Source organism: Panthera onca, chromosome D4, assembly GCF_046562875.1.
Source record: "Panthera onca isolate mPanOnc1 chromosome D4, mPanOnc1 haplotype 2, whole genome shotgun sequence".
NCBI lineage: Eukaryota > Metazoa > Chordata > Mammalia > Carnivora > Felidae > Panthera > Panthera onca.
Genome location: NC_138351.1, coordinates 11,452,852 through 11,476,628, shown reverse-complemented (window position 1 = coordinate 11,476,628; position 23,777 = coordinate 11,452,852). Strand labels below are relative to the sequence as shown.

The 23,777-nt window shown below is 48.3% G+C and overlaps 1 protein-coding gene across 5 annotated transcripts in view; it reads left to right on the top strand.

Moving 5' to 3' along the window:
- Positions 1-23,320, top strand: part of DOCK8 (dedicator of cytokinesis 8) — a 228,608-nt gene extending 205,288 nt beyond the window's left edge. For all 5 annotated transcript variants that reach the window (XM_078436043.2, XM_078436042.2, XM_078436044.2 and 2 more), the window contains 6 exons: positions 1,454-1,543; positions 5,456-5,692; positions 8,060-8,203; positions 9,479-9,585; positions 21,340-21,510; positions 21,830-23,320. In XM_078436043.2, coding sequence (XP_078292169.2) covers positions 1,454-1,543; positions 5,456-5,692; positions 8,060-8,203; positions 9,479-9,585; positions 21,340-21,510; positions 21,830-21,890 — 810 coding nt within the window. In that variant the 3' untranslated portion in view covers positions 21,891-23,320. The remainder of the gene's footprint in view (positions 1-1,453; positions 1,544-5,455; positions 5,693-8,059; positions 8,204-9,478; positions 9,586-21,339; positions 21,511-21,829) is intronic.
- Positions 23,321-23,777: the final 457 nt, after the last annotated feature.

Genomic DNA, 23,777 nt, shown 5'->3' with positions numbered 1-23,777 from the left:
TCTGTGTATGTTTATCAAAGTTTATAAATTTATATGGTGATTATTTATTTTCAAGACTATCTAAAAGCCACTTGTTGTCACGTGCTTTCTTATAATTCTTTTGAAATTTTAGTAATAGTTTTTCAGTATGAAGATTTTTTTTATTTTTTATTTTTTTAATGTTTATTTATTTTTTAGAGAAGGAAACAGAGCATGAGTGGGACAGGGGCAGAGAGAAAGGGGACACAGAACTGGAAGCAGGCTCTAGGCTCTGAGATTTCATCACAGAGCCTGACACGGGACTCAAACTCATGAGTGGTGAGATCATGACCTGAGCCAAAGTCAGGTGCTCAACTGACTGAGCCACCCAGGTGCCCCTCAGTTTGAAGATTATTACCTTGACTTCGAATCTAGCCAGATTACTGAGTTATCCTTAGAAAATGTTATGGCCATCCTTTTGGTATCACAGGACAACACATCCCACTTCTGACACAGAGATACTCCCAATAGCCCTCTTCCTGCTGAGCTGATCCAAGGAGCCCTCCTCTATGGATTTTCAGAGTCACTGTCTAACCTCATAGGCTGGAAGCCCAAACCTGCTGTTTACATTTGATCTATAATGTAGCAGAAAAAAACCAAAGCATGTTCCTGGAGGAACGGATGGAGAAAAAATAAAACAGGCCAGGGAAAAGTGAGAAAAGCAGACACTGAAAGGGCCAAGTACTTAGCACTCAGGAGGAAAGTCAAGAGGTGCCTGCCAAACAAAACCCTCTCAGGCTGAGTAACTGAGTTCCCTGAACTGCTTACAATTAGCTCAAGATTCATTTCCTCATGCCTTCTTGCCATTGCTTTGAATTTACTCTTTTTCGTGACTGTAAGATTTAAAACACTTTAGTTGCCAAATTGTTCCTTACGCTATCCATCCATGGCAAATAAGACAAGAGACTTCAGTCCCTACTTGACTCAAAGGAACCATGGCCCAGAGTGGTTGGATAACTTGTCCAAAGTCATTCAGCTCATGAGAAGGAAAACTAGCAATTGACCCCAGGCCACTTGGTTTCCTAATATGTTTCTTCAACATAGAACTAGAAGTATATATTTTGTCTTCTTGTGGAGTATGGTTTGTCACATTCTGGGAAGCCTGGTGACCTCCAAGTTCCTGGGATACAAAAGGCAAGAAGGAAATTGTGCCATTCCCCTAAAGCTTCTCAGGAAATATGATGACATTGGTTGAATCAGACCTCAAGCATACTTATTATAAGGAAGACTATGTCAGTTTGCCATGCTGCACTTCCTTATATTTTTATTTTTGTCTCCAGAAATGCTGAACCTGCCTCATTAGTTCAGAAGAACTTCCAATAATCAATGAGCAAATTCTTCCTTACACTTATTCCAAACTGACTCCACCTCTGAGACTCAAAGACTTGCATTACATTTAGGTCACCTTTATAATCTGTTGGTTCTTCTTGCCTAGGGATTTTATGGTCAGTGTTTTGGTGCAGAATTTGTGGAAGTGATAAAAGACTCTGCTCCAGTGGACAAAACCAAGTTGGATCCTAACAAGGTATGGGGAAATTTACAAGAAGTAACCCTCGGGCTCTGATTCTCTTTGTCCTTATGCCAAGAACATAAAATGACCTCTCTCTGGGCTCTCAAAGTCACTTAAGTGCAGCCATACTTTTTTGTCTAGGGTTCAGCAATTAAATGGTTGGATCATAAAGAAACCGTACTCAAAGGCAGGAACCAGAACAAGAGCTACCATTAATTAAACATCGACTGTGTTCCTGGCACTCCATCAGGCCCTTTCTTTACTTCATTTCATTTCATCCTCCGAGAGCCCTTTGAAGTAGGTGTTGTTATTCCTATTTTACAGAGGAGAAAACTGAGGCACAAAATGAATAAGTGGCATTCCAGGATCACGCAAGTGTCAAAGCCAGCACTCAAGCTCGGAGTCTGTCATCCTCAAACCCATCCTCTTCATCATTGCCCTTTATTGCCTTTCTCTCCAAACTTGACACTCTCACCTTCAAACATACTGAAAAGATGCACGCTTCTCACTGCCATGTAGTGGCCCCCTTCTTTAGGCTGCAGGAATTTCTTCCAGCCCCGTGTAGGGCCCCTGTGCGGTTGGGGGAACGATGGAAAGGGCTCGGGCCTCAGTGTCCTCACTTTTCACATGAGGGTGTATTCTGTCCCACCCCCAGCTGGCTGTGCCGCGTGCAGTTGGACTTTCCCCAGCCGGAGCTAGCGTCACCCTCCACAAGTTGCAGGCTCTTCTGACACTAGCCTCGGGCCACCTGCACTTCTGACCAAAGGGCTAGTAAACTTGGGGGTTCCTATGGCAGCCCTCGGATTAGGTAATCCACTAGAATAACTCACAGAATTCAGGAAAGTGCCTTAAGACAATTACAGTTTTAGGGGCATCTGGGTGGCTCAGTGGGTTAAGCGTCTGACTTCAGCTCAGGTCATGATCTCACGGGCCATGGGTTCGAGCCCCACATCGGGCTCTGGGCTGACCGCTCAAAGCCTGGAGCCTGCTTTGGATTCTGTGTCTCCCTCTCTCTCTGCTCCTCCCCCACTCATGCTCTATCTCTCTCTCAAAAATAAATAAACATTAAAAAAAATTTTAAAAAAGACAATTACAGTTTTATGATAAAGGGTACGCATAAGGCAAAGCCTGGGACAGACCCCAGGGTTTCCGTGCACCTTCCTTGTGGAATCTAGGCATGTCCCCCCCGCCCAGCAGCTCAGTACGTCCACCTGTCAGGAAGCTCCATGGAGCCTCGGTGTCCAGAGTTTAATGTCCAGGCATGATCGGTTAACTCGCGGCCATATTACTTAAGTCTCCAGCCCCCACCTCCCCTCCCTGGGAGAGACCAAAGTCAGCCCAAAGTCCCAACCCTCTAATCACATGATTGGTCTTTTGGGTGAGCAGCCCCCATCCTGGGGACCCACCAAGCTTGAGTCACCTCATTAGAATAACAAAGATACTCCTATCTCTCAGGAAATTCCAAGGGTTTGGGAAACTGTGCCAGGAAAGGCAGACGAAGACAAGCTACATTCCTTACTGTATTACTGGGTGCTGTCTTCCTACACAGCCCACCTCTTAGATATGTCCACGAGGCTGTCTAAGCTGCTGGGGATAATGCAAGTTCAAGGCATTTATTACACGCTGGGGGACAGAGGAGTGTTTGCCATCTGGCAGGCCTGCGAAGTAAGAGTCCAAACCCTTCCCTTGCTCCTGTCCTCCAGGACACTCAGGAGATGATGCAAGTAGGGAGGAATTGACCAAATGTTAAGAGTTTGTTTTTCTGCATATTTCAGAAGACTTGCTCGATTCAGACACCTTCCCTAGTCCAGGCCTGTAGTAGTAAGTGTGGTAAGAGCTGAGCTAAGCTTAGAAGTGTCGGAGGTCCTTGGAAGATGGATGCCCATAGCACGCGCTGGGTAGAATCGCCAGCGATGTCCCTGATGCAGGGTGCGCTGTTCCCCTCTTTTCAAATGCCCACGGCAGGTTATGAGAGTTCTAGATGAGAAGCTGAACCCAGAATAACCGCCAGACTTCATCACACTAAATGGCGATTTACAGTCTGAGGTCAATTATGTCTTCCATCCATTTCAGTGGGCGGGTGTTATGGGATCTATGGTCATTGTCATTTTTTTTTTTTTTTCTGAAGAGGCTTTCTTTCTTTTTTTTCATTCTTTTGTTCTTCCTTTCTTTCTTATGGAGAGAGACAGAGAGCATGCGCAAGCAGGGGAGAAGGGCAGAGGGAGAAGGAGAGAATCTCAAGCGGGCTCCACAGTTAGCACAGAGCCTAATGAGGGCTTGATCCCATGACCGTGGGATCATGACCTGAGCCCAAATCAAGAGTCGAATACTGAACCAACTAAGCCACCCAGGCGCCCCTAAGAGGCCTTCTTTCTTAATAAATGCCCTTCTTTAGTGTATGTGCAGATGTGCACGTGCGTGCGAATTTTAAAATGAGGTACATGTGGTGAAATTCACCTTTCTGGCGTTTAGTTCTATGAGTTTTGACAAACACATGTAACCACCACCACAAAGAAAAGTTCCATCACCCCAAAATATTCCCCCACGCCCCTTCTTTCTACCTTTAGCCCCCTGACAGTCATTGATCGGCAGTCTGTCTCTGTAGTTTGGCCTTTTCCAGGATGTCACTTAAATGGAAACCTATACAAGTGGACCCATGCAGACTTTTGGGTGTGGCTACTGTCATTTCACATGATGCATTTGGGATTCATCCATGTTGTGGCAGTTTGTTCCTTTGTATTGCTGAGTGGTACTCTTTTTTTTTTTTTTCATTTTTTTAATGTTTACTTTTATTTTTCATTTTTTTTAAACAATTTTTTAACGTTTATTCATTTTTCAGAGACAGAGACAGAGTGCAAGTGGGGGAGGGGCAGAGAGAGAGGGAGACACAGAATCCAAAGCAGACTCCAGGCTCTGAGCTGTCCGCACAGAGCCCGACGCGGGCCTTGAACTCACGGACCGTGAGATCATGACCTGAGCTGAAGTCGGACGCTTTACCGACTGAGCCACCCAGGCGCCCCTATTTTTCATTTTTTTAATGCTTATTCATTTTTGAGACCGAGAGAGACAGCGCATGAGCGGGGGAGGGGCAGAGGAGAGGGAGACACAGAATCTAAAGCAGGCTCCAGGCTCTGAGCTGTCCGCACAGAGCCTGACGCGGGGCTTGTACCCATGAACCACGAGATCGTGACCTGAGCCGAAGTCGGACACTTAACTGACCGAGCCACCCAGGCGCCCCTATTGCTGAGCGGTCTTCTGTTGGATGGATGGATGTACCGCTTCCTGTTTCCCCATTCTCCACGGGAGGGACATTTGGGTTGTTTCCAGTCTTATCTGTTATGAAGTCTGCTCTGGACAGTGTGCACGTAAGTTTTCATTTCTCTTGGGTGCACACATCAGAGTGGGATTCCTAGGTCGTATGGTCAGTGTCTTCTCTCTGGGTAAGAAACCGCCGCCCTCCTTCAGAAGGGCGGTACCATTTTACATTCCCACCATCCGTATATGAGAGTCCCACCTCCTCTCCATCCTTGGCGATGCTCCGTACTGTCCGTTTCCTTTCATGTGGCCATTCTCCTGAGTGAACAGTGGTCACAGTTGTGCCCAAAAGGAAAACTTGTCTGTTTGCGAACTTGCATACCAGGTTTCAGGGAGATGAGGTAGCTCTGCTTGGAGGGGCAGCTTGTGGATCTGACCTCACACGGGCACGCTGCCCCGTCCTTCTCACACTCCTTCCCGTCCCTGGGGGCGCAGAGCAGGGATGGCTGACGCCTGGCGGCTGACGTCTGACCCGAGGCTCTCAGCTGCTGTGGCTTTTGTGCACGCACAGGGGTGGTGCAGCCGTGCTGTGTTCTGGCATGCCTCCCCGGTGCATCCTGGGTGGTTTGCAGCCGAGCTCATCTCCTCCTTCCCCCACCTTTTCCCCTCCAGGCCTACATACAAATCACTTTTGTGGAGCCCTACTTTGATGAGTATGAGATGAAAGACAGGGTCACCTACTTTGAGAAGAATTTCAATCTGCGAAGGTTCATGTACACCACGCCCTTCACCCTGGAGGGGCGGCCTCGGGGAGAGCTCCACGAGCAATACCGGAGGAACACCGTCCTGACCACCATGCACGCCTTCCCCTACATCAAGACCAGGATCGGCGTCATCCAGAAGGAAGAGGTAATGGCCCCCGGACTGAGGTCACCACTCAATGCATGAGTCTCTCTCCCAGGATGCCACACACCCCTCCTCCGTGCTCCTTCGTGGTAGACTGGAGTGAGAACCCAAAATGGGACACGCTTGAGATATCACGGTGGTGGGTCGAGCTCTCTGTAGGCAGCTACATGTTTCATAGCACCACTTTATATTGAAGTATTTGCTATGTTGGATTTATATCTTTAATATAAATATAATGACATGACTATAGTATTTAACATGTGTCTCTTCATGATATGTTTATATGAAATATACACTGAAATATTAAATATTTGAATTTTTATATATTTGGAGGCTTACAGTTGGGTTATTAATTGTTAGAGACGGAACAGCATGCGAGTAGCCCCATGAGTTGGTGGTGAGCTGGAAGAAGGGCCCCGTGCGAGGTAGACGAGGAGAGCAACTGACTTCTAGTCCCAGATTCCCGCCGTGGCTTTGCCCAAGGCACTCATTTCCCTTCAGTTTCCTCGTCTACATACTGATAGCGAGGACCCCTTTCCCTTCCCTGGTTCTATGTACAGAAGACTTTGAACCCCTTGTGATAGGACTGATCAAGAAGGTGTCTCAAAATTAGGCATAGGGTAAGCATTTTATTTTACTTAAAAATACCTAAGTGTACATTTATTTGCCATTCGGTTTATATAGGGCCCCAGCCTTCCCTGTGGTTTGGGGTTGGCCGATGACAATTCACCTGTGTCTCTTGTATAAACCCCACCCGTAATGTGCTGTGCATGATTTTCAGTTTTCATTTCTATAAAGCAGAGGGGGAGCTTAGAGATACTTGCTAAACAATACGAGGGCAGAGTCCTTCTGGATTTTCATGACTTTTTCGCCCCTGGCCTTTTACGGTTGTCTCACGCACACCTAATATGACAGGAATCTTTATAGCAACTCACTTTCATGATGCCCTGCCCCAGCATACGGCTTGGTTTTCAGAGAAACAATTCTGTTTCTTTCCACACCCACAGTTCATCGGCTTATGCATTATTTAATTAGATTAGGTCATTAAAATAACAAGCATAACAGGCATCATCAAGTGGGTGAACACACAGAGGTGAACTTTGATGAACAAATACCTCATCGGGCAGGAGCAGAAGTGACTGAGCTCACTGCCCACCGGCTAGGGTGTTCAGCAACCACATCAGAGAGCGGGAGGTGAGGGAAGTCCTGAATGAGTGACTTGGTTAAGAGGAGGTTGGTCTAGAAGGCATCTGTTCTATTTCTTATTGTTTTGGACTTTTGAACATGAGGGCAGGGAGGCCTGGCACAGGAATAAACTCATGGTCCCGGTAAGAGTCCTCACAGCTTTATCTTGGCCATTGCTAGCTCCTTGAGAACCTCAGTGTGTTAGATTGCTAGGACTGTCGTAACAAAGGACCGTGAACCGGAAATGTATGGTCTCACAGTTCTGGAGGTCAGCGTCCAAATCAAGATGTTGGCAGAATTGATTCCTTCCAAGGGCTGTGAGGGGAAGGATGCATTCTGGGCCTCTCTCCTTGACTAGTATATGACTGTCTTCTCCTTGTGTCTTTATATCCTCTCCTTCTATGTGTATCTCTGCGTCCAAGTTGCCTCTTCTTGTGGGGACACTTGTCATATAGGGCACCTTTATGACCTCTCTTAAACTTGATTACCTCTATAAACACCCTGTCTCAGATAAGGTCACATTCTGAGGTACTAGGAAATTAGGACTTCAGGATATGAAGGGAGGACAGGGTGGCCCTGTGACTTTCAGGAAGGACCCTACCCCAAACCCACAGAACTTGGCAACTAGCAGATTGACCCTTAAGAGGATTCTACTGACCAGGAATTCACTTTCAGAGTGAGTTGGACAAGACATAAATAATGCCAAAATCATGTATTATGGCGGGGGGGGGGAAAATCTTTTAAGGATGGTTCTTCTGATACCCTTTCCAAATATAAGCCAAGTAACTTGTTCAATAATGGGAAAGAAAACTGAAAAGCGTAGCAAGAACATGGATTTTGAATGCAGACATCATTGCAATTAAATTCTGAGCTCCCTCCTCAGGACCTGTGTCATTCTGTGGCACTTAATTCACTTTACAAATCCCCCCCCTTTGCTGTAAAATGGACAGAATGCAGAGGCTGTTTAAAGTAGTCAGCGAGAAATGTATGCCAAGTCCCTGGAACACAGGCAGTGTTCCAGAACTGTTGGGCCTCGCCTACCTCTTCACCCACCCAGATCATTTTGACTTACTCTGAAAGGCTCCTTAACCAGCTTCTTCAGATCCAGGTCTATCGTAGCCCCAGGTTCGTCCGTGGCTTACGAGACCAGACGGTGACTTCCCTACGCTTGTGTCTTATGTTCAGTTCGTTTTGACGCCAATTGAAGTCGCCATTGAAGACATGAAGAAGAAGACCCTCCAGTTAGCGGTTGCCATTAACCAGGAGCCCCCCGATGCCAAGATGCTCCAGATGGTGCTGCAGGGCTCTGTCGGAGCTACTGTGAACCAGGTGAGCAAAACCAGCTGGCCGCCACTCCTCTGCTCCTCGTTATTTTGGTTTTCGCTATATGTCTACACCCTCCCTCCCTGAGGTTGATGAGGAGGCCGATCCACGCATGAATGGTACCCCTAAACTTAGAGCCGCCACGTACGAGGCTTAGAACACTCTGAGGGGGCCCCTTCTGCTTCATGTAACAACCCCCCGTAGAAGAGAAGTCCCAGACACGAGCGGGCCACGTTGAAGAGAAGTCTTCACTTTGAGGCCAGACCTGGCGGTATGCTCCAGATCTGGGGTCCTGTTGCGGAGGGCTGAGTCATGCCCAATGGAGGCAGAGCTGTTACAGAGCTTGAGACCAACCGAAGGACGTCTGCAGGAGAGATGGGGAAGGGTCGGGACCATGCAGCCCCTGGGTCAGTCACCAGATGAGCCCAGCATGCCAGGGGCCTTGTCAACCACCGTGACCAGGGACCAGGCTCCCCGTGCCAATTCAGACCAAGCCAGATGTTCTCAAACCCATTAGAATCCTCACTCCCAAACCAAGCATGCAACTCAACCAGTCTCGGATGCAGGGAGGTGCTAGCTTCATACTTTCTGTCCGGTAAGCATCCTTAATTTCAGATCCGGATCTGCTCTCGTCTACACCTCCACTCAAAAGCTCACTGAATATCCTGAGTTTTTCCTCACTCAGTGCAGCCGGACTTCCCTGCAAAAACCGTACCCGGATGCTATCGAGGGAGCAGAAATAGCCCAGAGGAGAAATGACTATTATATTGCCAAAATCAGAAAACAATTAGGAAGTCTTTGCTTTAAGTCCTGATCCTTTCATGAAAATGGACGGCCTTACAAGCCCGTGACCATGAACTACATATGTACTACTGTGCACATCTCTGACTCAAGCCACCAAATACACAAAATGGTGCTCACCACCAGGGCAGCCGGAGAAGTGAAGGGGAATGGATGGATCAGGACAATCCCCATTTTTAGAAAAGGAACTCGAAGCACATCCCCGGTGAGGTGTTACCTTTACACATGAAGATCCTATTATTAGCAGCTTTGATTAAGAAAATACATGTCTCCTAACCTATTCTCCTAAAACTCCGGACTCCTAAGAAATCAAGGTTTCCTGAGAAGTTCAAGACCTCCCTTGCTTTCTTTTTTTGTTTTGATTGTGATCAAACTGACCACAGAATTCATTGCTCAAACGGAGGAGTCGCTCCAAGATTTTCTCCCAAGTAATTCAATTTTCATTCCAGTGTCCTCTTGTTTTGTTACTTTTCCCATCAGGGACCGTTGGAAGTAGCCCAAGTGTTCTTGGCCGAAATTCCAGCTGACCCAAAGCTCTATCGACATCACAACAAGCTGAGGTTATGCTTTAAGGAATTCATAATGCGGTAAGAAGGAAAATGGCCGGGAATGCGGTAAAACAGTGGTTCTCGATGTGTGGTCCCCAGACCAAGCAGCTACAGCATCACCTGAGAACTTGCTAGAAAGGCGACTTCTCAGGCACCAACCAGACCTGCTGAATCAGAATCTCCAGAAGTAAGGCCCAGCAGTCTTGAGTTTTAACAAGCCCTCTGGGGATTCTGATGCACAGTCATGTCCAAGAATCTCTACAGTGGGACAGTGACACGTGGGCTACTATTAAGTAACTGACATTTAAGCTGTAAAGTGCTTTCATGTTTATTGTCCCATGTGTGTCTCACACATCAAACAGGTATTATCACCAGCCTCGTTTTGCAAAAGGGGAAACAGAGGTTCAGAGATGGGAGGTGATTTTGCCTAAGGCCATGTGGCTAGTTAGTAGGAGAGCAGAGTTCAAATCCAGCTCTTCTGAATCTGATGGGCTCACACCTCCATCAATGTGCTGATTGTCCACAGTGCTTTCAAGTCCGCAAGGGGGGTGGCACGGTCTTTATAATTTTTAGTATCACACAATAACTTGTTTTTAGAATCTTAAGAATAGGCCCTGCCTCAAATTTGGTAAAGGCAAGATTCTAAAAGTGGGTTTTTTCAAAGGTATGGTCTGTCTGGCAGTTCACTTCGCCAGACAAGCCTCTGCTCCTGAATTCTGCAGGGGAGTTGGCATCAACTGTTCAGGGGGTGCCCAGGTGACTCAGTGGGTTGAGCATCTGACTTTAGCTCAGGCCATGATCTCATAGTTCGTGAGTTTGAGCCCCGCGTCGGGCTCGCTGCTGTCCACATACAGCCTGCTTCGGCTCCTCTGCCCCCCCTCTCTCTCCGCCCCTCCCCTGCTCATTCTCTCTCTCTCTCTCTCTCAAAAATGAATAAACATTTAAAAAAAAATAAAACCTAGCCTGTTCAGGCTGCATAGGTCTTGCAAACACAGGGGTGCATCTTTGAGCGTGGTTGACAAGCTCTTGCAATACAGACAGGTCTAGTGGGGTCTCCTGCGGTCCTAAAATGAAGCATTGTGAAGGATGCGATGGTCTTCCTCCCATAAGAGGGAACGACGTCAGGAGGACGTACACCAGTATTTCTTTTCATCCAGAACCTTGGTGCAGCGGATCAGGTACAGGAATAAACTCAGCTGGCAAACGGAGAATAAAGGAGGCTAAAAGTGGAAGTTTGTGAAATTCACTGGAGATTCATCAGATTGCTCGTGTTGGGTGAGACTAGAGATACCCCTCCTCCGCAGGCTCTGGTGAGAGATCTGCCCCACTTGCCGTGTATGGAGGGGACTCACTTGATCCTGCAGTGAGCCACAGCTGTGTCACGATAGCATGTGTCTGTGCGTCTGTGGGTCTGTGTGCACACACCCACACACATGGCACACACAGAGGTTATAGTTATTAACGCCTCGGCGTTTGAATTGGGTCCTGGATCTGACAGCAATTCTGACATGACCCCAAAGCTACATTTTCTACAGTGACCAGTGCATTTTTAGAGAACAAAAACCTAGAAAAATATTGGGGGAATGTTTAAAAAAAAATCAAATGCCTCTGCACGTATCTTCATTGAAAATTAGTTATGGAAACCCCTGGGTGGTTCAGCCAGGTGAAGCTTCCGACCCTTGATTTTGGCTCAGGTCGCGATCTCGCGGTTCTTGAGTTGGAGCCCAGCGTCGAGCTCTGGCGCGGGCAGCGTGGAGCCTGCCTGGGGTTCTCTCTCTCCCTCGCTCTCTGTCCCTCCCCCGCTCACACACACACACTCTTTCTTTCTCTTTCTCGAAATAAATAAACTTTAAAAATAGATAAGTATGTAAATAAATGTAGTTACGGCTGGAGACCCCTGCAGCTGGCAGCGGCCCAGGCCTCTCTGAGCCTCTGACACATTTAGTGGGACAGAGGATGATGACGCGGGTGTGATGTCAGTTGCGGACCATACAGCCGAGTGTCCCTCTGCTCCCTAAAGGGCACGTATCCGCACGACTAAACACCAACACGGTGCAGCGCATAGGACACACTGTTGAGAGCGCAGGAAATACAGGGCTCCAGGGTGCAGAAAGGAACAGGGGAAGCTTCTGTGGATGCATCACTCAAACTTGGTCTTGAATATTTAGGTACAGCAGGAGGGGAGGGGTGGGAAGAGGGAGCCATGCCCCGTAAAGTAAGGCCCTCGCAGGGCCCGGGGGGCTCCTCTGAGTAAGGGCAGCATGTCCCAGGGAGCCTGCTGGGACAGGAGGAGAGAGACCCCACGGTTCTGGCAGGTGGGGTTCTGAAAAGAGCTGAAATACAAAAGCCAGCTTGTGAAGAGACGTGATTTTGTTTCTTAGCCTGTGAATCTTAAGCCATCACCACGAGCGGTGGGCGAGGTGACCTTCCTCTCCCTGCACCGTTTCACGGCTTCTCGAGTCCCCCCAGCAAGTTGCAGCCCTTTCGTGACCGGAGGAAACACGCTGTCACATCGTTGGCACCCGGGGAATTTCCTCCCCACTCTTGGCTTTCCCCCAGCCGCGGTGACGCAGGAGTGGAAAACAGGGGGGGGCTCGGACGGCTCTTGGGTTTCCCCGGGAGAGCTCCCGCTTCTCAGCGGACTCGGGCAGCAGGTTGATGAGCCCCGACTTCCAAGGGGAACATGAGGGGGCCTTGTGATGCCTTTTCGCCGAGAGCGGAAACGTCCGCCCGCCAGGTGCCCTGCAGCCGGCCCGCCGGGCAGCGGCCTCTGACTCAGCTCCGCCATCCTGGGCCTGGCACGCGGGCCACCGCGGCAGGTGCTCACCCAGCCGGGCCTGCCAGGTCGGGCCCTTGATCCCCTCCTGCCGTTTCCTGCGATAAGAAGGAACGCCTCGGGGTTTCAGAAGCCGAGATGGTGAGATACACCATTCTGTTTCCTTCCCCTGCTCCCCAAAGTACTCAAGCCATTTTAGACACGGCAACGTGAGCCAATCTGGGCTTTTTAGTGTTCTTCTTATGTTTCTGTCTTAGCTCGGGCTGATGTAACCAGATCCCAAAGACTGAGTGGCTTGAACAACAGACATTTATTTCTCAAAGTGTTGGAGGCTGGGGAGGCCAAGAGGAAGGTGCTGGCAGACGGGGTGGCCGGTGAGGGCTCTCCTGCTGGGAGGCCCCGTGGTCACTGTACCCTCACATGGTAGAGCGAGGAGGAGGAGGGAAGCTTGCTCAGAAGGGCACGAATCCTATCACGTGGGTCCCATCCCCATGGCCTAATTTGTTTATTGTTAAAAAAATTGTTACTGTTTATTTGAGAGAGAGAGAGAGAGAGAGAGAGAATCCCACACTGTCAGCCCAGAGCCCAACGTGGAGTTCCATCTCAGGAATCGTGAGATCATGCATGACCTGAGCTGAAATCAAGAGTTGGACGCTTAACTACTGAGCCGCCCAGGAGCCCCCCTTCCCCCATGGCCTAATTTAAATCGAAATTCCTCGGGGCGCCTGTCCTGCCCCCAAATACACAGGGGCTTGAACACAGGAATTCGGGGAGACACAAACATTCAGTCCATAACATCTGAACTCTCTCACCCTTATAAGGACTAAGTGACTTTTAAATTTACTTTTATATTTAAATAAAAGATCACATCCTCAATGGCTATGTTAGGGGACGTAGTTTCAAATTCACCCAGACAGGGTCCTGTTGCACATCTGGTCACAGACTCAGAAAACAGGGTGTTGAGGGGTGCTGTTTTTAAACTGCATTTAGGGTCTGTGAAGAGGAAGGAGGGAGATTTTGCCCCAAGGAGCCAAAGGAAAACCAACGTGTATAGCGTAGGTAGAAACAGAAGCAGGAGGTAGAAAGAGATTTCAATGTTTGATAGGAAAACAAAGCCTTAAATATCATGTGAGGTTGCTCTGAAGCAGGTCAGTGGTGGGGACACAGTAATGACTTCTGTCACTTTTCCAGGGTTACAGAGACCTTATCAGCAGGCCAAGGACGCTAGAAAACAGCCAAGTGGGACAGGTTCCACGGCCATGCAGGAACAGTGCACATACACACCCCCCACGCGCACACACAGGGCTCAGCCCCTCCTTCCTGTCTCCTGCAATGATTCTAAAGAAATCCATTTTTGTTACAATGTGACCTTGTCCTTCTCTCTTAGCACCCCTCACCCCCACCCCGGCCAACTCTTGTGATCCAGCTCTGGGTCCTCAAGGCTGGTCCCATGCTGGAGGGTTGCTGGGGCTGATACGGAATGGGAGAATATCATACAAGCATTTGAGCCCCAGGACTCTGTGTCTCTTCGGGCCTGAAAGAGGTTGAGGCCAGGGTAATGACACTAAAGACTATCTTGTAGTCTGATCTGGTGAACCGTGCCCCTCTGCCTGGATTCTAGTGTGTTCCTCAGGTCCTCAGAATCTACTTCCGGGTGTCAGATGTGAGACCCAGACACCTTCCCAAGCCTGTAGCCCCAGTCTAGCCCCCCACCCCCCACATCTGGCATTAGGAGGAGGGAAAAGGGCCACTGTACCTTCCGTGAGGGAGATGGTCACACAGGCCCAACCAGAGGAGGTAGAGGGGGCTCTGAGGGGACAACAGAAAGATCCAGCCACTGCCCCTTGTCCGCCCCGGGGCGCGCTCCCTGCCCCCACCGTGCCTCGCCCTGTCAGTCTCATGAGCAGACCCCTCTGCCCCAAGGAAAGCGGGCAACGTTGAGAGTTACTTGGCTAGGTCCTCCCACACCTGATACCGTTTCATCCCCATAAACCCATTTTATAGATGAAGGAAATGAGGTTGAAGAAGGTTATAATTAGCCAAGGTCACACAGCAAGTAAGTGGCAGATCCAGGATTTAAACTCTTCACCCTGGACAGGCTCCCCTTGGGGTCTGGGGTCTGGGTCTGGGTCTGGGGTCTGGCAGAGGCCGGCCGGGGAGGCAGGAGGTGAAGGGGCTGAGTTGGAGACACAGGGAGGTATGCCTGGAGGAGCCCATGGTCGGCTCACACCTGCTGCAGCTGTCCCTGCACAGGGGCCACGTGTGCCCTAGCGCCCTGTCCCCAAGCCACCCGTCCTTTGCCTTAAAGGGCCGGGAGCACAGTCCTCAGTTTCTCCAGTGTCTCTGTCAGATGCTCCCCATTCCGGCCCCGAGTGGACACTTGCTAACGAGGTACCCGGAAGAAGCTGAGAAAGGCAGAACACTGCCAACTGGGGCTCGAGCGAGAGCACTTGCAGCCGGGTTCAGGCTGGGAGGCCAGCGTCTTCCCGGGTGGAACATGAGGTGTGGGGGCCAGGAGTGTGGGCTCCCCAGCCAGGCTGCCTGGGTTTACATCCCCTGTGCCTTAACTAGCTGTGTGACCTTGGGCAAGCTACCTAACTCCAACTTTTTTTTTTAATGTTTATTTATTTTTGAGAGAGAGAGAAATCAGGGGAGGGTTAGAGAGAGAGGGAGAGAGAGGATCTGAAGCGGGCTCTGCACTGACAGCAGAGATCCCGATGCAGGGCTCAAACCCACAAACCATGAGATCGTGACCTGAGCTGAAATCGGATGCTTAACCTACTGAGCCACCCAGGCACCCCTTTTTTAAAATCCCTTTTGAAAGAGTTTATTTATTTTGAGAGAGAGAGAGAGAGAGTGAACACATGAACAAGCACATAAGGGGTAGAGAGAGGGAGAGAGAGAGAGAGAGAGAGAGAGAGAATCCCAAGCAGGCTCCACACTATCAGCACAGAGCTGGATGTGGGGCTCGAACTCACGAACCGAGAGATCACGACCTGAGCTGAAGTCGGACGCTTAACTGACTGAGCCCCCCAGGCGCCCCTCCCCACTTAAAAATGGGAATTATAATAGTAACTACCTCTTAGATCTAGTGTCCGGATAAGATAAGCTGATACACAGGGCTTAGAATAGGGTTGCACAAACTAAGTGACCAGTAAATGTAACATCATTCAGTGGGACGAATAGAGACCCGATCAATTGGAATAGGAAGCAGAAACTGAATTTAAATATAGAAAGTGAAGTTTAAATTTAAATGGAGCAATTGTCCACCGCTTACTTCTGTGCCTTCATAAGGTTTGTACCGTAGGACACGGGGCGGGGGGGGGGGGGGGGGGGCGAGGAGACCGGAGCCTGGGAGAAACAGGACTCTGGATTTGCACCTGCTATTCCCACAGGTGTGTGGCTCAGGACAGAGCTCAGCATCTGTTTGCCTCTTATTTTCATTAACGGTGAAAAACGAGGGACAGGAACGTAAATTCTCCAGCAGTTCATCGTTCTCCTATTGAGCAGTTTTTGTACTCGGATTAGCTCCATCAGAAGTCATAACCACAACAACAATCAGCGTTCTTACACATTCTGAGCATCGCAGGTTTTCACTCATTTCGGCTTTACAAGCACTGCCAGGTCGGCTATTATCGCCGCCATATCACAGGGGAAGGAGTAGACATGGAAAGGTTAAGTACCTTGCCTAATGTCACAAAGCTAATACACCCCAAAGCGGGATGCAGAGGTGACTGTCTAGACTCTTAGGGACTCCAGAGTCTAGAGTCTAGACTCTTAGGGACTATTCTGTGCTGTTCTCTTTAGGAACTGCCTTCAGGTTCTAGAAACGGAGAATGGAAGGAAGATGGGTTTCAATAAGCTAGAAACTTGTTTTCCTCTCATATAAAGTAAGATCAGAGATTGTCACCCCAGAACTACGCCATCAGTGTGGCCTCTTTCCATTCTTTTGCTCGGCCATCCTGATTATAGTGCGTCCAGCCTCACGGTCACAAGATGGCTGCTTAAGGCTCTGGCCATCCTGACCACATCCTTGGGAAGCATCTAGAAATGAGGAAGGAGCAAACATCTTTGCCCCTTTAAAGAGCCTTCCTGGTGACTTTATCTTGTATCTCATCGGCTCTCCGTATCCGGTCAGGGAGGCTAGGAAATGTCATGTTCCAAGTAGGCTCACCACGTGGAGTTCCATCACTAAAAAATAGAATGGATTGAGGCAGCAGCTACCGGGTTTTGGCAATCCCAAGGGACTGGCGTGCGGGCTGTGCTGAAGGAGCATCACAGAGGAGGGAGGCCGACAGATACAGAGGTGGAGGGCTACCTGACCACCCTGTCTGTAGGCAAGACGCCTAAGTCCTTACAGAGAGGCCCCAGGAAGTGACCGTCAGCAAGAGCCAGGAACCATGTTCTGGAGTTAAAACTTCCCGCTCTTTGTCCACATCAGCGTGGTTTCTGTGGGACTCTGGCGGCTGGAAAGCCCCAGGCACGTCTGCTATAAGAAAATGCTTGTGTTCAGTGAGGTTACCAACAAAGGAGGTGGGCTTCTGAAATAGCATCACTGAGTGAGAGCAGCACACTTCAGATGTACATGGACCTAATGAAAATGTTACAGGCAAGGCCAGTGAAACAACTATTTACGTTATAGTTCTATGCTACTGTGTAGATTTCCCAAGAGAAATGGCTGTGCCCAGGGAGGTGTATTTAGTGCACGGCTCTCTTTATTTATGGATTTAAATTAACACAATGGAAATTATTTTAAGTTTAATAAAATCCAGTGTATGTAATCCAAGTGGAAGAACTGAGGAAACACAGAAAATGTGTATGAAACAATGTATAAATTATAAAATTTGTTAGAGTATGGAACACCTCGGCGACTCAGTCAGGTAAGCATGTGACTCCAGCTCAAGTCATGATCCCACGGTTCGTGGGTTCGAGCCCTGCATCGGGCTCTGTGCTGACAGCTCGGAGCCCGGAGCCTGCTTCAGATTCTGTGTCTCTCTCTCTGCTCGTCCCCTGCTCGTGCTCTGTCTCTCTTCATCTCAAAGATAAATAAACATTAACAAAAATAAATAGTATTTAAAATTTGTTAGAATAGAAATTAGTATTACTACTACAAAAGCTAGAACATTTTCACCCCACCTATTCATAGATTTGTCTTTGGAATGCTCTGTTTATTTATTTTTTTATTTTATTTAAATCCAAGTCAGTTAACAGGTAGTGTTATAGCGGTTTCAGGAGTAGGAGTTAGTGATTCATCACTCACCTGTAACGCCGTGTTTATTTACCGCTACTGAAAAACACAGAGGCTTAAAAGGACAACATCTCCTTATTATGCATGTGGCTCTAGGGGTTGGTGGGCTCAGCTAGGTGGCTTTCGCTCAGCCTCTCAGTGGCAACCAGGCAGCCGCTGGGGCCCGGATCACCTGAAGGCTTCCTCACTGTCTGCGCTGAAAAATACTCACCCAGAAGGCGGTTCAGGATTGCCACAGTGCATGCCCCACGAGACCTAGCCAGGCAGAAGGCACGTTGCCTTCTGTTACCCAGTCCCAGAGCATCACCTCTGCCACACTGTCCACAGGACGGGCAGTTATTGCTGTGACCATTTTTGAAAACTACGACCTGCCACATTCCAGAGGCACGGGTCTGCCTTAGTATCAAAGCTTCTCCCTTAGCCGACTCCACGGCCCCAGGAGGTCATATGAGATCATCATTCCCATTTTACAGATGAGAAAACTGAGGGTGTCGGTGTTTGAGTCATCGTGCTAATGCGTAGCAAGTGGGTGTCAGCTCCAGCTCTGCCTGCAGGTAAAGCCAGCTTCTGCAGGCCTGTTGTCGTCTGTCACCCCACCGGGGTCTTGAAGTCATCCTGAACCTGATTTTATGTTTCACATGGCGGTAGCTCGTGGAACAGTTACTCGAGAAGCAATAAAATAATAATAAGGGATGAGGTGGATTTCTCAGGATTCAAAGGTCACACACCTCCCGTTCCCACCGCTTCTGGAAACCTTGGACATGCCACCTCAGGCATCCTACAATTTGCCTCACTTAATGGCAACCTTAAAAGCTAGGGGAATCGTGGGGCGCCTGGGTGGCTCAGTCGGTTGGGCGTCCGACTTCAGCTCAGGTCACGATCTCACGGTCCATGAGTTCGAGCCCCGCGTCGGGCTCTGGGCTGATGGCTCAGAGCCTGGAGCCTGCTTCCAATTCTGTGTCTCCCTCTCTCTCTGCCCCTCCCCCGTTCATGCTCTGTCTCTCTCTGTCTCAAAAATAAATAAACGTTAAAAAAAAAAAAATTAAAAGCTAGGGGAATCGGGGCGCCTGGGTGGCTCAGTTGGTTAAGCATCCCACTTCGGCTCAGGTCATGATCTCACGGTCTGTGGGTTCGAGCCCCACTTTGGGCTCTGTGCTGACAGCTCGGAGCCTGGAGCCTGTTTCGGATTCTGTGTCTCCCTCTTTCTCTGACCCTCCCCTGTTCATGTTGTCTCTCTCTCTGTCTCAAAAATAAATAAAGGTTAAAAAAATTTTTTTTAAAAAGCTAGGGGAAGATCCAGTTAAGGGAGTTCTTTTGGCTTGTGTCTGAGTTACCAAATCCTTCTGCCACAGGCTAATTCTAGGGGGAAGCGGTGATCATGGGTTTATTTTTGCTCGGGCCAGGTAGCGTTCCCCTGTCACTCAGCCACATTCTACCCTCTTTACCTTTGATGGTTATCCTGTACATGTGTTGAGTGGTCATACCGAGGGTTTGGGTAACAAGGTCCCCATGACTGAACCCAGACCTGACACCGCTATGGGGAAAACAGTTTAAACCACACTGATCGCCAGAATGCCATTATCTGAAGCAAAATAAAGAATTATTACTAATTTTGCAATGTCAGCTAGGTTTCAACCATTAGGTCGTCCTCCAAGGTCTGTTGATTTGTAAGTGTCCTTGGGTAGAACAATGTAGAATAAAAGGCAGGGCTTTATCATGTTGACATAACATGATTTTCTTCTTCGGTGTGAAGCGTAAGCTGTGAGGGACCCCGGAAACACGAGGCTTGACTGTCTCCAAGTTAGATCAACACAACGCGTTTTAACGATTTTTCTGTCTGATACTCTACGGTTTTACCACAGTGGAGTTGGGTGTGGGTCTTCTCTTGTCGAGGAGACGATTCGTGTCTGTTTGCGATGCTGGAAAACTGTCAGCTGGCATCTCTTTATTTATTTATATTTTTAAGTTTATTTATTTTGAGGGAGAGAGTGAGTGGGGGAGGGGCGGCGAGAGGGGGAGAGAGAACTCCAGGCGGGCGCCTCACTCTCAGTGCAGGTTTTCACAAACATTGAGATCACTGGTTTCCTGAGCTGAAACCAGGAACCGGACGCTTAACTGACTGAGCCACCCAGGCACCCCTCAACCAATGTTTTACATTTTTAATTCTTTTTTTTTTTTTTTAATTGCTTCGGTGATTGCCTTAGATCTGTCGTATAGCTCCTGTGTTCTCCATTTGTGTCTGGTATACTTTTTTAACCTGTCCATTGCGACTTTGCTTTAGTAGCTATATTTTTAACTTCTTTTTAATGTTTATTTATTTCTGAGACAGAGAGAGAAAGAGACAGCACAAGTAGGGGAGGGGCAGAGAGAGAGGGAGACACAGAATCCAAAGCAGGTTCCAGGTTCCGAGCTGTCAGCACGGAGCCCGACGCTGGGCTCAAACTCATGAACCATGAGATTATGACCCGAGCCAAAGTCAGACACTTCACTGACTGAGCCACCCCGGTACCCCTAGTAACTATATTTTTAGATCTAGAAGTTTCATCTGGTTCTTTTTTGAAATTTCCCTAATCTCTTCTTTCGTACTCTCCAATTTTTTTACTCATGAATTTTACGCCTTTTATTACATCTCTGTATTCGCTTTGGTCTTTTCTATTGTTCTGTCGTCTCAAATTCTTATTGGGTTACTTCTTCTGCTTGTTGCCTCTGTTGGTTCTCCCTCATGATGGGTTGGTTTCCTGATAATATGCTTTGTGACATTTAAAAAAATTTTTTTAATGTTTATTTTTGAGAGAGACAGAAACAGAACATGAGCGGGGGAGGGGCAGAGAGAGAGGGAGACGCAGAATCCAAAGCAGGCTCCAAGCTCTGAGCTGTCAGCACAGAGCCCGACGTGGCTCAAACCCACGAACCGTGAGATCATGACCTGAGCCGAAATCGAATTAGCCAACTGAGCACCCTGCTTTGTGATGTTTTATTGTGAGCTCATCCCTTTGGCAAGGGTCACTCTTTGTACAGGTGGGTGGCCCGTGAGCCCTGATTGAGAAGGGTTTCTCTAGGAGCAACTTGACATTAATTTCCATCTGAGCCCTGCATATGTCAGGAATCTTGGTTGCTTTTTTTTTATTATTATTATTGTTTATTTATTTTTGAGAGAGAGAGAGAGCGGGGGAGGGGCAGAGAGAGAGGGAGACACAGAATCTGAAGCAGTCTCCAGGCTCTGAGCTGTCAGCACAGAGACTGACACAGGGCTTGAACCCATGAACCATGAGATCATGACCTGAGCTGAAGTTAGATGCCTAACCAAGTGAGCCCCCCAAGCGCCCCACACTTAGCATGTTCCATTCTGCAACGACCCTGGGTTTGAAACCTGGACCCACCCCTTCTTCACAGTGTTATCTTAGGCGAGTCACCTGACGTGGCTGAGCCTCAAAGACGACACAGAGCCACAGACTTTCCAGATTTGTTGGGGAAATTAACCAGATAATGTATGGAAACCTCCTCGTATGGTGCCTGGCACCGAGCATCTCACAGCATCGAGATCGCCTGGGTCATCACTCTGTAGTGATTCTCATTCCAGAGATCTGATTCCTTAAATCTGAGTCCAGAAGTCTGAATTTGGAAAGGCTCCACAGGCCCCCTGATAGGCTAGCAAGTTTGGACACACTCTTGGAGGTACTGAAGGAACGTTAGATAGTAGCTAAGCACTTCATGCTCCTGTGAAGTAAAGCCTCATTCCCCTCTCTGCCCTGTTGTGTGTGTATCTCAGATGCGGTGAGGCCGTGGAGAAAAACAAACGTCTCATCACGGCGGACCAGAGGGAATATCAGCAGGAACTCAAAAAGAACTACAACAAGCTGAAAGAGAACCTCAGGCCAATGATCGAGCGGAAAATTCCAGAACTCTATAAGCCGATATTCAGAATTGAGAGTTCCAAGAGGTGAGTTCGGGGCAAGGAGGCCTCTTCCTGGGGGATAAAGGACAGTGATCAGGCCCGGCCATTGGGGCACGCTCTGGTGCATGGGGCATCGGAGCACTGGGAGTGTGCCTGGCCTAGAGAAGCCTCCAGAACTGGATCTGTCCCGATTCCATCCTGCATCCTGAGTGCTTACCCCCCGCCCTTCTCCTTGACCTCCCTGGGACCCCTTCCTGTGATTACCCCCTCCCTCTCTTTAAAAGGCTAAGGGATCTTTCTTACCTCTGTTTTTTTTTTTTTTTTTTTTTCTCTCTCTCTCTCTCTCTGTCCTTTTTAATTTCAGAGACTCCTTCCACAGATCTAGTTTCAGGAAATGTGAAACCCAGTTGTCACAGGGCAGTTAAGAAAAGCTGTCTTCACGCTTAGAGACTGAGGCCCCCGTGACCCTGGCGAAGTGCTCGCTGGTACTGAAAACACGGGACATTTGCCGCGCAGGACCGACTGCAGGCTCCCTGACAGAGCCCTGGAAGCTTCAGGATCCGAGTGACCGTGGGGATTCCATCTAAATGGGGTCTGATTAGATTTTGGCCATACTGAGGGATCGGGATAGTGGAGGGTGGTTAATCAGAAGTGCCAGTGTATATATCAAAGCATGGTTCTCCCAATACTGTACAAAACAAGGCCTACATGGCATCTCCTGTTGAATGGTCGGTCACAGTCTACGGGAGAGATGACTTCTTCTGGCCATATTTGGATTTACAGGATAACCCCAAATCGCCCAGGGGAAAATGGAAAATCTGTCCACCGTCCTATTCAAAGTGAACTTCAGTCCTTCCCTGTTTGTGGGAAAGTAGGGTGAGCCGGCAGGTGGGCAGAACATAAACATGTTCAATAAATGTTCCAGGGGAGTCCTCACGCGAAATCTAAAAGTCATCATGGTTGGAAACGTGGGGGTAGATTAATTATTTGTGAACTCGTCACCTTTTTGGTCACAGCGGACTGATTGTGCAGTTATTTTTGCTGGATTGTTACTGTGTGTTAATTTAACAAGCATGTTGAGAGGCGCACTGGACACAGTGAGTTAGGAGATCCACGGTACTCCGCGACATTGACTTGCATCGAAACAGTTCTCCTGCAAGACTCCGCCTTTTTTCTTAAGCTCCTTCTCGCTCACTCTTTCTCTGCTCCTGTCTGGGACCAAGTTTATTTTTATAAAAGGATAATATCTCTGCTTTCATTTCAAAAAATTGTGCTGTCCGTCAGCATATGTATGTATATCAGCTACAGAGTATATTCAACGTTGACTTCTTTTGACAAAGAAGGAGACAGATGGACGCAATTATTGTTTGAGAATTAAATGGTCTATTTTTCATGCAGCTGATGACCTTGACTGGTACTGAAAACTTAATAAGAATTGCAAGCAAAATGCTTCCCTTTGCAGCTCATGTTTCTGTTGTTGTTGTTGTTTTGTTTTGTTTTAATTTTGACAACTCGTAACTCTTGGAAAGCATTGCAGAGAAGACGAAACATTTTTATGCCATCAGGCCTTTCAGACAGTGCTAGCCAGGGTCTCACTTCTTATGCCGTGTTTAATTTGGTATTCCTAAGAGAGAATGTAATTTGGATAACCCAGAACTTTTTAGTTTATACCATCAGGTATGTATGAACTTATATTCTGAAAGAGGTCTTTTTTATTATTATTATTATTACTAAAACTTTACTAGTTTAAGTGGCAAACTTTTTGTGTTTTAGGCATTTGGGGCAGAACTCTTTCTAAAGTAGATTATACACTTAATTGCTTTTAAATGCGTACATATGATATACGTTAATTCCATATGCTGTTTAGCATCTTTTGTGGGGGAGGTCTGGATGAGACCAAGGTCAGATACATTGTCACTGTCCTCCAAAGCCCGCCAGCTTTAGTGAGGAAGAGCATCCACACACATGTGGCCATGGTACGGAGCAGACTAGAACAGGCCCTACAGAATATAACCTTTTAGGGGCACCTGGCGGCTCGGTTGGTTAAGCATCTGACTGGCTCAGGTCATGATCTCACGATTCGTGAGTTCGAGCCCCACATCAGGCTCCGTGCTGACAGCTCAGAGCCTGCTGCAGATCCTCTGTCCCCCTCTTTCTCTGCCCTTCCCACGCTCACTCTCTCTCAAAAAGAAACAAACGTTAGCAATGCCTGGGTGGCTCAGTCAGTTGGGCATCCAACTTTGGCTCAGGTCACGATCTCACGGTTCGTGGGTTTGAGCCCTGCGTCCAGCTCTGTGCTGATGATGCAGAAC